General features: G+C 42.3%; 2 protein-coding genes across 2 annotated transcripts; one reads left to right on the top strand and one right to left on the bottom strand.

Moving 5' to 3' along the window:
* Positions 1-2,843: 2,843 nt before the first annotated feature.
* LOC105984294 (olfactory receptor 4F15-like) lies at positions 2,844-11,968 on the bottom strand. The gene is made up of 2 exons (XM_013014422.1): positions 11,073-11,968; positions 2,844-2,877 (listed from the first exon to the last, which is right to left on the bottom strand). Exons 1-2 carry the CDS (start codon positions 11,966-11,968, stop codon positions 2,844-2,846), a joined length of 930 nt encoding a protein of 309 aa, XP_012869876.1.
* LOC105984141 (olfactory receptor 4F3/4F16/4F29-like) lies at positions 6,531-7,493 on the top strand. Its single transcript, XM_013014241.1, has one exon. The coding sequence runs from the start codon at positions 6,531-6,533 to the stop codon at positions 7,491-7,493; it is 963 nt and encodes a 320-aa protein (XP_012869695.1).

Below are 11,968 nucleotides of genomic sequence, written 5' to 3' on the forward strand. Positions count from 1 at the left end.
CAAGCTCAAGGACAGTGTTTGTAGGCCCTGAGTTCAAGCCCCAGAACCAACATGCACACACACACACACACACACACACACACACACACAATCGCTATCATATTCAGTTTGCAGTTTCCTCAAAAATCTGAAAATAGAACTATGTAATTCAGCTCCATCACTCCTTAGTATATTCTTAAAGGAATTCAAGTCAGCCTACAATGAAGATCATGGTCACTGAGGCTCTGCTTGCAATACAAGTCATGGAATCAGCCTCAGTGCTCACCAAGGGATGAGGTGATAAGGGAAATGTGGGTTCTGGATCCCACAGAGAGTCATTTAGCCACCAAGAAAAACCAAATTATATTTTTTTCTGGGAGAAAGGATGAAAGGGCTTCCTGTAAATCTAAGTTAACTAAACAGATAAAGACAATCATTGTGTCTTCCCTTTCCTATAAAAAAAAAAAAAAAAGACCTGAAAGCAGAAATGGAATTGCTAGGGACTGGGAAAGGTGCTAAGGGGAGGGGAGGGATAATTGAGTGATTGTAGAAGGCCATTGAGTGTGACAAATGCAAGACATATCCATGTGTGGAAATGCCATACACTGAATGTCATCAATTTGCATGTTCAATGTATGTTAATTTTTATAATTGTCAATTGTTTTGTGGGTCACAGGACTTGAACTCAGGGCCTGGGCATTCTCCCTGAGCTCTTTTTACTCAAGGTTAGTGCTCTACCACCATGAATCACAGCACCACTTCCAGTTTTTGAGTGGTTATCTGGAGATAAGAGTCTCACAGGGACTTGTCTGCCTGGGCTGGCTTCAAACTGCGATCCTCAGATCTCAGCCTCCTGAGCAGCTAGGATTACAGGTGTGAGCCACTGGTGCCTAGCAATTGTTAATTTTTATAGGTGATTTTCAATTTGTTGTGTGGCATTTCAACTTTCTCCATATCTTGGATTCAGTTACTAAATAACTTTTTGAGGACATTTTAGGAGTCATGTATCTTGGTTTTTCATATTTATTGTGAGTATGCTGTGACTTGTTTCCCTGTTGATTTGGATATCTCTTGCAGTTTTTTTGTTGTTTGTTTGTTTTTATTTATGCTGTTCCTGGGGCTTGAGTTCAGGGCCTGGGTTCTGTCACTGAAGTTTTGCTCAAGGCTAGTGCTCTACCACTTTGAGCTATCCGGCCACTTCTTATTTTCTGGTGGTTAATTGGAGATGAGTCTCACAGACTGTCCTGCCCTGTCTGGCTTCAAACTGCAATCAACAGTTCTCAGCCTTCAGCATAGCTGCGATTACAGGCGTGAGCCACGGGCGCCTGGCTTCTTGCAGTTTTATTTGGGTGTCTTTTTACTGAGATATCTCTTGATTGCTCCATCCCCAGAGCCCCTGAGAGGAGATAAAACTGTCCAGCAGCAAAAGTGCTGCTCAGCACGGTGTTGGGTATGGGGTGAAGGGTCAAATGTTAGAACCAAGACTGCATTCTCGTGCTGCCTTCTTTGCATATCCAGGCTCACTGCTGGCCTCCAGCCTCATCGTGGCCTGTGGGTGGGCAGCTTCCCTGTGCACCAAGTCTGGGGGTCCCTAAGTGTGCTGCAGCATGAGGGGCACAAGCAGTACCGCTGTTGCAGGGGGGAAAAACACAAAAGCCCCAAAGTGTGCCTTTCAGCCTCAGTACTTCAGAGGGAGGAGTCTGGGGAAACCAAGCGGCTTATAGACCCCCAGGGTGCTCAGCCCAATCTGGCAGAAAAGCCCCTCAAGGAGGAGGCTGCCCCGGACACTGCCAGGACACTGCCCCGCCCCCGCCCCGGCCTTCTGTCACCTCTTCTGTGATTCCACCTGTCCTCCCTCCCTTCCCCGTGTTAGAATGTAGTCTGCCTTCCTTCCCTGACTCTTTTCATGGCTTCCCATCTGCCGGAAGTCCCATAAATCATACTTAAAATTTTAGATGAACACATGATACCTGTGCGTGTTTTTATTTTTATTAATTTATTATTGAAAAGGCGATGAGCTGGGGGTTACAGTCACACAGGTAAGGCAGTGAGTACCTTTGTTTTTGATCATTGTTACCCCATCCCTCTTTATCTCCCGTTTACCCCCCCCCAAGTTGTAATGCTTATATCCAACATAGTGTCAAGTGAGTATCAATGTTACTTGTGCATATTTATGAGGTATAGAGTCTAACAACATACGTCTAACAGTATGCACAGGGCAATAAACCTTGTGTTCACTCATCATTGTATTGCTTGGACCTTTCAAGACCTTCTCTGCTCGTTGCACGTGAAAGATCTGATAATTTAATGTGAACTATACTCAGAGTGCTTGCTGCTCAACCCTGGAGCTCAATACTGCTCCACTGCACTTTGTCTCTGTCCCTCCCCTCATTCAGCACTCCCCCACCATCAGATTGATTTGTTTGTTCCTTGGTATTTGCATGTAAAAGCAGACATGTGGCACTTGTCTTCTCTGTCTGACGCAAGTCACTTAACAAATTGTCCTGCAGTGTAACACACATTTTGCTATAGATGACAAGATTTATTTTCATTTATTTATTTTTGTGCCAGTTCTGGGACTTGAACTCAGGGCCTAGACACTGTCCCTGAGAGGTTTTTTGTTTGTTTGTTTTTGTCAAGGCAAGTGCTCTACCACTTGAGCCACAGCTCCACTTCTGCCTTTTTGATGCTTAGTTGGAGATAAGTTTCATGGATTTCCCTGCCTGGGCTGGCTTTGAACCCCAATTCTCAGATCTCAGCCTCCTGAGATCTGTAATCCTAGCCTCCTGGCTAGGATTACAGGTGTGAGCCACTGGTGCCTGGCTTACTTTTATGTTTGAGTAATATTCTATTGTGTAGACATGTCATATTTCTCTGTGACATAACAATTCTTTGTTACTCCAATGATCATTTTTTAACTTGACAGTATCTCTGAGGGAAAACATATGTGGTCTGAAGTCTGTGTTTAAGGCCTCATGGGACTGCATAGGGTCTCAGAAGCCAAAATTGCCAACGTAGGTGGCAGCCTGGTATTCTGTGGCTTCTCAGTTAGTCCCAGGATAGGTTGATGATTTTCTCCTTCCAGCACGCTTCTGAAGCATTCCCATGTCTTCCCTCTCCCAGTAGCTTCTTCTGTTGGATCATAAGGAAGCAACATCCTAATGCAAGGTAGTGCCCATTCCGTTTGGTATCCAGAAGCTGATGTTTTCCTCTTCTTTTGTCCTTCTTATTTCCTGGGTGAAAATCAGTTTGTGCTCTGAGGTATAAACTCCCAGGGAAATCCAACAGAGGAGGCTTGACCATTCCCCACACACGGCCCTGTCATTTGGTCACTGCCATTTAAGATGCATGATTAGAAGCTTTCTTACGTGGGCAAAACAACATAACGTTTTGCTTTGGAAAAGTTTAAGGTCTCAGTCAGAAGGTAGAGCAGACCTCCTCAGGTTTGGAGAATGCTCTCATTTCAGTTGCTCTCATGGTGCATGTAAAAGAAGGATTTTCAGTACAGCAAACTAGAAACTAATGCATCCTAGCTTTGGATAGAGAATCTGCCTCCATGGCTCAGTAATTACTTCCCCTCTAATCTTTTTGTTGTTGTTGTTGTTGGTCGTGGGGCCTGAACTCTGGGCCTGGGCACTGTCCCTCAGCTCTTCAGCTCAAGGCTAGTGCTCTACCACCACTTGAGCCTCAGCCCCACTTCTGGCTTTTTCTGCTTATGTGGTGCTGAGGAATTGAACCCAGGGCCTCATGTATGCAAAGCAAGCACTCTACCATTGAACCACCTTCCCCAACCCCTTCCCCTCTCATCTTGTTTGATATCTTTATCATGTGTGTCCAGTAGAAGACTGGCTGTGACTTGTGATTTTACTGCTGAGGATGTTTTGCAGAAGGCACACAGCAGGATCTTGCATGAGAATTTAGGCCAAAAGAAAGTGTACCAGGAGGAGGAAACAGCCTGATTTTCTGTGTTTTGTGTAAATCTTTTATTTTGGTTGGTCATGGTGCTTGAACTCTGGGCCTGGGCGCTGTCCCTCAGTTCTTCAGCTCAAGGCAAGCGCTCTACCACTTGAGCCACAGCGCCACTTCCTCTTTCTGTGTGTGTGTGTGTTTATTCCACATTCCTGTCTTCTTCTCTTTTATGGGTAGCATTTTAGTTTTTCATGGTCATTAAATTTGTAAGTGTGCTTTAAGTTTCTATGTTTTATGAAGACTTAATTTCTATCATTTTAGTTCTCAGCACCATCAAAACTAATTCCAGTTTTTCTCTTTAGGAATCACAGCTCTCAGATCATTAAATATTTTTATCTTCTCCCCAAACTTTGAAGGATTGACCCACTATCTGAGGAAAAAATTAGATTATTTGATCTAACTTAGGTAAGAGAGAGTCCTGGTTCCAACCATTTGTTTTTTTCAAACAGGCTAACATTTTCATTTTTGAGTATAGGTCATTGCTAGGAAGTGGAGGGGATTTGTTAGTTTTTTTTTTTTTACTTTTTGCTGTCATCCAGATAAAGCAGAGAGTGGAAAATAGTGTACCTCAATTCTCACAACAAATCTTTCCATTGGAAGTAAGTCCAGATAGAGGCAAGGCCTTCCAAGTGGGGTGCTCAGGACTGGCAGGACTGTTGCCAGTGTGCAGGGTGAACGTTAGGGTGCTGGGGTGTATAATGGGAACTGGGGGTGTGTAATGAGAGCTAGAGGTGTGTAAGACTGAAATGAAAACAGATGGAAAGCCAAATTCCCACAGCCCCATGTAACCGCCTTGAGTTACTCTTCACACCTTACGTAGCGCTGCCTCAGTGTGGGATGTGCACCTGAAATTGATCTTGAAAGGGTGATGCTGGGGGCTAGAAGTTAGCACAGCATAGGGCTGTGAGAGTAGGAGGCAGCAGAGGTGTTTTCTAGCTGGAGGAGTTACAGAGGCAGCAGGTTCTGGAGCAGCAGCCCCTAATCATTGTCTTTACTTTGGATAATCAGTGATTTATAAAGTAGTATAATGATGAGCCACTGGAATTGGAAGTCAGCTTGTTCTTGGCTGTTTTGTTCTATAAAGAGATATATGTACACAGTATATTTACAAAAGTAAGAACAAGAATAAAATTATCCACAATTCCTTCATAGAAGGATTATAATTTTTTTTTTTTTGGTTGTGGGCCTGAACTCTGGGCCTGGAAGCTATCCCTCAGCTCTTCAGCTCAAGGCTAGTGCTCTGGCACTTGAGCCACAGTGCCACTTCCAGCTTTTATTCTTTTTGCTTATGTGGTGCTGAGGAATCGAACCCAGGGCCTCATTCATACAAGGCAAGCGCTCTACCACTGAGCCACCTCCGCAGCCGAGAAGGATTATAATTTATAATTTTAATATTTGCTTCAACATTAAAAATTGTGTTTATTGAATAATTTCAAAAACTGAGCTTGAATTTAGTTATCTACCTGTGCGAAATTAGGAAATTCATTTAAAATAATTCAATCTTTATTTTGTAATCTGTGAAATATTCTTTACTGATTATTTTGCAAGAAAAGACATGAAAGTCTTTAAATTTTGAGGACTAAACAACTGAATATCATAAATTTTGTGCTTCTATCCAGAAAGAAATGCTCAACAAAAAAGTAGAAGCAACATTTATTGTAGCAAAGCTCTTGAAGTAATTGTCTTAGCTGCAATTATGTAAGAGACTGGGAACACAATTCAGATGAGCACACAACTTAGGGCCAGACATCAGGAGCTGAGCAATCCAAAAGCCAAGTTTAAGGAAGATATGACTACCTGTGAAATGTAGACCTAAGGCTGGAGGGTTAGGCATTTGACATGTTAAGCATCTGTCAAAGAGAGAATGAAGTCATGGAAGAAAGAAGCATATGGAGAATAAACTGAGGGAGCATGAAATGCAAAACCAAGAGTTTTTTCCCCAGAAGTTTTGGTAGAAACTTACTTTAAATGGGAGATGTAGGGAGCAGAGAGTGCAGAAAAGTTTTCTGAAGATGTCATCCTAAATCATGTTGGGAAAAGTAGAAAGGAAATGGAACTTACTGGTAAGGGGAAAAACTGGCATCTGATATGAAAAAGATGGAAGAGTGGAAATGGACAGTAATCATGAAAAGGACAGCACAGTTTCTGTGTCAGTAAGGGGTGGTGACTATGTTACATTATGAAAAGTTTAAGATGAATTGATAAAGTTACTGAAACCCAAGCAGCCAAAGAGCTCCAGAATCTAATGAGACTGCAAGTTCCAGTTCTGAGGCACTATTTCCAAGTGGAAATTAAGAAGCAGATGTTTCTTTACTGCGAATATGTCTCCTCTTAAAGTCTTAAATATTTGTGTTTCTATTCTAGTCTTGATATGCACTAAGATTCAAAGAAATTTTGAGGTCAAATAAGCAAATAATCCAAGAGTTGGAGAAGTTCTGGGGCAGTTTCTGTAAGCAACCGTGTGCCACGGCCTGGTGGTCCTCAGATTTGAGGCTCTGCAGCCAGACACAGCTTTCTGCTCACAAATTAGAACTTCTCTCTGTGCTCTTCAGGTGACTCTCTTCAGGGTTGGCCCGGCCCACATGAAGCCGTTGGGTGGAGGAAATCACTCAGTACTATCTGAATTTGTGTTGCTGGGACTCACGAGTTCTTTGGACATGCAGATTCTTCTTTTTCTCTTTTTCACCACGTGCTACGTAGCCAGTGTGCTGGGAAACCTCCTCACCATGCTTACCATCATCTCAGACTGCCGCTTGCACTCGCCCATGTACTTCCTGGCGAACCTCTCCTTCATCGACACGGGTGTGGCCAGCATAGCGTCTCCAAAGATGATGTACGACCTCTTCAGAGCGTACAAAGTCATCTCCTTGCACGGGTGCCTCACTCAGATGTTCTTCATCCACACGGTGGGAGGAACAGAGATGGTGCTGCTCGTCGTCATGGCCTACGACCGGTATGTCGCCATCTGCAAGCCCCTCCACTACCTCACCACCATGAGCCCCAGAACCTGCGCCTGTCTTTTGGCTCTGGCCTGGACTGTGGGCCTGCTCCACTCCGTGGCCCAGTTGGCCTTTATGGTGAACTTACCCTTCTGTGGCACCAACACCATGGATAGCTTTTACTGTGACTTTCCACGGTTCATCAAACTTGCATGCGCAGACTCATACAGCCTGGAGTTCTTGGTGGCTGCTAACAGCGGCTTCATCTCCACAGGCACCTTCTTCATCCTGATGGCGTCTTATGTCTTCATCCTGGTCACGGTCCGGAAGCGCGCTTCGGGTGGCTCTCCCAAGGCCCTGTCCACCCTTTCAGCTCACGTCACCGTGGTGGTGTTCTTCTTCGGTCCCTGCATTATTGTCTATGTGTGGCCATTCCCTTCCCTACCCATAGATAAATTTTTAGCTGTCTTTGATGCCCTCATCACTCCTTTTTTGAACCCTGTCATCTATACATTTAGGAATAAGGAGATGCAGGTGCCAATGAGGAGACTTTTTGATAAGGCTTTAGTAAGTTTGAGAAAACGTTATTTCATGCGTGGAATCTAAGAACATTTAGCTCATCTTGTCTGTTCTTGAAGAACAACCTTTATTTTTAAAATTTTTTAAATGTTTATTTATTTATTTATTATTTTTGGGTCTGGTCGTGGGGCCTGAACTCTGGGCCTAGGTGCTGTCCCTTAGCTCTTCAGCTCAAGGCTAGTGCTCTACTACTTGAGCCACAGTGCCACTTCCAGCTTTTTTTCTTTTTTTGTTTATGTGGTACTGAGGAATCGAACCCACGGCCTCATGCATGCAAGGCAGGCGCTCTACCACTGAGCCACCTTCCCAGCCCAAGAACAACCTCTAAATTAAGTGACTACTATGCACTGTGAAACAGTCCTCAGGCTGTGTTTTCATTGGACTGTAAAATACTACTTCTCAGGAGCTCTTTTGGTCAGTTCCTCATAGGGAACCTGTGCATGAGGTTCTGACGCAATTTTGGAGATGTGCATTCAGCCTGGAGAACAGTGTGTTAATTACTGAAGGCGTTGGTGACAGTTACCACATACAGATACAGCCATTAATAGCGACTGTCAGCTACCCTCTTCTTTGGCTCTGATTCTTAAGAACATATTTATTTACATATGGACTTACTTTGGTGGTTATCCATACATCTAGAGGACTAAGGGAAATAGACATACTTGATTAAATAGAACTGGAGACTTCTAATGCAATATTTGTTGCTCAAACTCAAATGAGGCTAGTACTTAAGTTTTTAGATTTAGTTAGAATTAGAAACTGTAATTTGTGGTAAATTGCAGGAAAACTAAAGAAAGTTTATTATTGTTAAACAATAAAACATTTGAGACCAAAAGATATAAATCTCTATACCACTCATTAAGTATGACAATTATTTTCTATTCAAATTATATCCCAAACAATAGTAATTATTTTTATACGACAAAGAAAAATATGTTAATCTTAAATGTTGGTAAGTAGATTCAATATTTTGGAAAATTAAGCTCATTAAAAATGAATAAAATACAAATAACTTCTATTTTGTGAACTCTGTTTACAACTAAATGAAAAGCAATTTGTAGTGGGGCACCAGTAGCTCATAACTGTAATCCTAGCAACTCACAAGGCTAAGACCTGAGGATCACAGTTCAAAGCCAGCCAATGCAGGAAAGTCCATGAGACTCTTATTTCCAATTAACTACCAAAATAGTCAGAAGTGGAGCTGTGGTTCAACTGGTAGAGTGCCAGTCTAGAGCAACATAGCTCAGGGACAGCACTCAGGCACTGGGTTCAAGCCATAGGACCAGCACACATACACAAAAGAAAAGCAACATATAGAAATCACAGGATAAATTAATGCATAAATCTGTTTAAATGAATAGATGTAATGAAGTAATGAGAAATATGGGTTGCCTGCGCACCTACTTGTGAGTGCTGGGGCAGGAGGGTTACAGTTTGGGGGCCGATATCGTGCCTGAAAGTACATTAACCCTTCCATTTAATAAAGTATATAATATTCTATTAAAGTGCTGTATGTAAGAGGTTATCGCACTGTCCTCTGTGTTATCAACTGTGTAGAAGCAGTTAAGAGCTACTGGTGCCCCACTACAAATTGCTTTTCATCTAGTTGTAAACAGAGTTCACAAAATAGAAGTTATTTGTATTTTATTCATTTTTAATGATTTTAATTTTCCAAAATATTGAATCTATTTACCAACATTTAAAATTAACATAAATATTCCATTTATCAAGCACATATTGGCAGGGTTCACACATACACGCACATATGCACACACACGCGCGCACACACAGACAGGTCACTCATGAATTCTCAAAAACCATGTGCAATTTTGTGATGGCATTTATTTACCATTACTAGTATATTAAGACAAAGCTGAAGGATGAAATGAGGAGTTCTGACACACCTTTATTGAATGTGAGCGTCGGCTAAGTGATTATACCCTAAATGATGTCAAACTTGCATTCCTATTTTGTAGTTTTGATATAGATAGAAAATCATTTCATTCTAGGGCTGCAATATCTCTAAGTATTCTCACATTTCTAACACCAGCCCTGACTTTGTTTTGAACTGTTGACAACAAATATGAAAGAGGAATTATTCTGTATTCATATTCTACACACATGTGTATATGTGTGTACTGCGTCCTTTCATTCTCTTCACCCCTACATATCCCACCTTCCCCTTCCCACTGACCCCCTCCTAGGCATTCTCCGCTTTACATCCATTTTCTGTTATCAGCACTATCATCATCGCCACCACCACCACCACCACCACCACCACCACCACCATCATCATCATCATCATCACTTAATCACTATGCACCATAAATGAACATGTGATATCTGGTTCTTATGAGTTTGAATAATCCAGCTCAACACGATGATCTCAGATCCATCCATTTTCCTGCAAAGGACAGAGTTTGTTGTTTTATTTATGAAAGCGTAATCACTTGTAGTGTGTGTGAGCATGTCTATCCATAGCCATGTCTTTATCCATGCAGCAGTTGTTGGACATCTCAGCTGATTCCAAAGTTCGTTTTAATTCAGAGGAAAGAATTGGGACAAATAGCAATTCTTCCAGAAGATGTAAATGGGCACTTATGTTATACTATGTAAAAATTTCAAATAGATTAGACATTGGTAATTTAGTGGAAAAAGCATCACTATGTAAGAGCTCAAGGAGACTTCAATAGTGTTTTAATTAAAGTGTCCATGAATACCAGTATGTTATTTAATAATAGATTTCCTTTTTTCAGTGTTAAGCCAATAGCTCATAATTGAGCACTGATGAGCCTGATGAGGAGATGTGCAGCGGTGGACAGAGACACAAGTAAGAAGAGCTGCATGTGACAATGACTTTTAGGAGGAAGGAATACAAAGGAGGAGTTTTAGTAAAAATCAGGCCCACCAGGTATGTAAAATATGAGCATAAATTTAAATGAAAACCTGATTTAAAAGTCAAAGGTTGTTCTAGCAACCAGGGTCATGATTTCTTGTGGCTGGATTCCCCGGGGGTATTCTCTTGGTAAATCACAGTTTCCCCTCTGTGTTTTTATTGTATCATTTATGACTTGAGCAGATCAGAGCAAATGGTGTCAGTATTTTGTTCTAACTTTAAGTGCCAATATTCTCCATAGAGGAATAAGAGTTCTCCAGATGGAGCCAAGTCTGCAGTCTGATAAGGAGACAAAGTATGTAGGCACTGTGGCAACAGAAAACAGTTTAGGGATAAATGAATTAAACGTTGCAAATATGTTAAGAATCATGTGACTGCATAGTTTATCTCTCAATGGAAGAACGTATCATTATTTGACATTATATCCCACTAAACATAGACTTGGAATATGATGAGCTACAAAGAACATATGATTTTTTTAACACTTTGATGTACAGAGGATCAAACAGTAATGCCACATCTAATTTAGTGCTGAAACAAAAAACTATAATTTAGTAGGTAGTGATTTCTGGCATATAATATGGCATAGGTCTCGAGTATTTCTCTGAATTTGCATAGTATTTACTCTGCAACCACCATGAGGGAGAATCTATACTTGCCCATTTTTCATAGCCAAACCATCCATGAAATGGTGCACAAGATGAATGCACAGCCTCTTCATTGCCATTTTCATGTCTTTGTTCCTGAATGTATAAATGACAGGATTCAAAACAGGAGTGATAAATGCATCAAAAATAGCAAGATACTTATCCAGGTGTGATGTGGGAGAGGGCCATGTGTAGAAAAACATCAAGGGCCCGAAGAACAAGACGACAACTGTGACATGAGCTGACAGAGTAGAGAGGGCCTTAGACAAAGCCCTGGAAGCCCCTTTCCAGACAGTGAACAGAATAAAGGCATAGGAGATGACCAGCAGGACAAAGGAACCTACAGAGAGGAGCCCACTGTTGATGGTGACCATGAGCTCAAGGTCTCGCGTGTCTGTGCAGGCCAGTCTGAGGAGTCGAGGAAGGTCACAGTAGAAGCTGCCCAGTACATTAGGGCCACAGAAAGGCAACTCTACCACAAATGCTAATTGGACCCACGAGTGGATGAGGCCGATGGCCCAGGAAGTGAGTAAAAGGCACAGGCACGCGCGCGGGCTCATGATGGTCAGGTAGTGCAGGGGCCGGCAGATGGCCAGGTACCGATCAAAGGCCATGGCCATGAGCAGCACCATCTCTGTGCCCCCAACTGCGTGGTTGAAGAAGATCTGGGCAATACAGCCCTCAAATGAGATGGTTTTGTGTTTCTTGAAAATGCTAGAAATCATCTTAGGAGCTGTAATTGAGCCAAATATGATGTCAATGACTGAGAGGTTAGCCAGAAAAAAATACATGGGGGAATGCAGATGAGCATCATCTAAGGTTACAGTGACCACAACGACCAGGTTGCCGGCGACGCTTGCAAAGTAGAACAGCAAGGAGAAGACAAAAAGCAGAAGCTGCATCTCCCATGAACTCGTGAGCCCCAGAAGCACAAACTCAGACACTACGGAGTGATTCAT

This window comes from Dipodomys ordii, unplaced genomic scaffold, assembly GCF_000151885.1.
Source record: "Dipodomys ordii isolate 6190 unplaced genomic scaffold, Dord_2.0 Scaffold23, whole genome shotgun sequence".
Taxonomy (NCBI): Eukaryota; Metazoa; Chordata; class Mammalia; order Rodentia; family Heteromyidae; genus Dipodomys; species Dipodomys ordii.

Bases quoted from the DNA above. Each gene is read 5' to 3' on its own strand.
- LOC105984141 (XM_013014241.1), top strand. From the start codon at position 6,531: ATGAAGCCGTTGGGTGGAGGAAATCACTCAGTACTATCTGAATTTGTG.
- LOC105984294 (XM_013014422.1), bottom strand. From the start codon at position 11,968: ATGAATCACTCCGTAGTGTCTGAGTTTGTGCTTCTGGGGCTCACGAGT. The intron at 2,878-11,072 runs GTGCATTCATCT...TGATCATTGGAG, and splicing joins AAAATGGCAATGAAGAGGCT to TAACAAAGAATTGTTATGTC.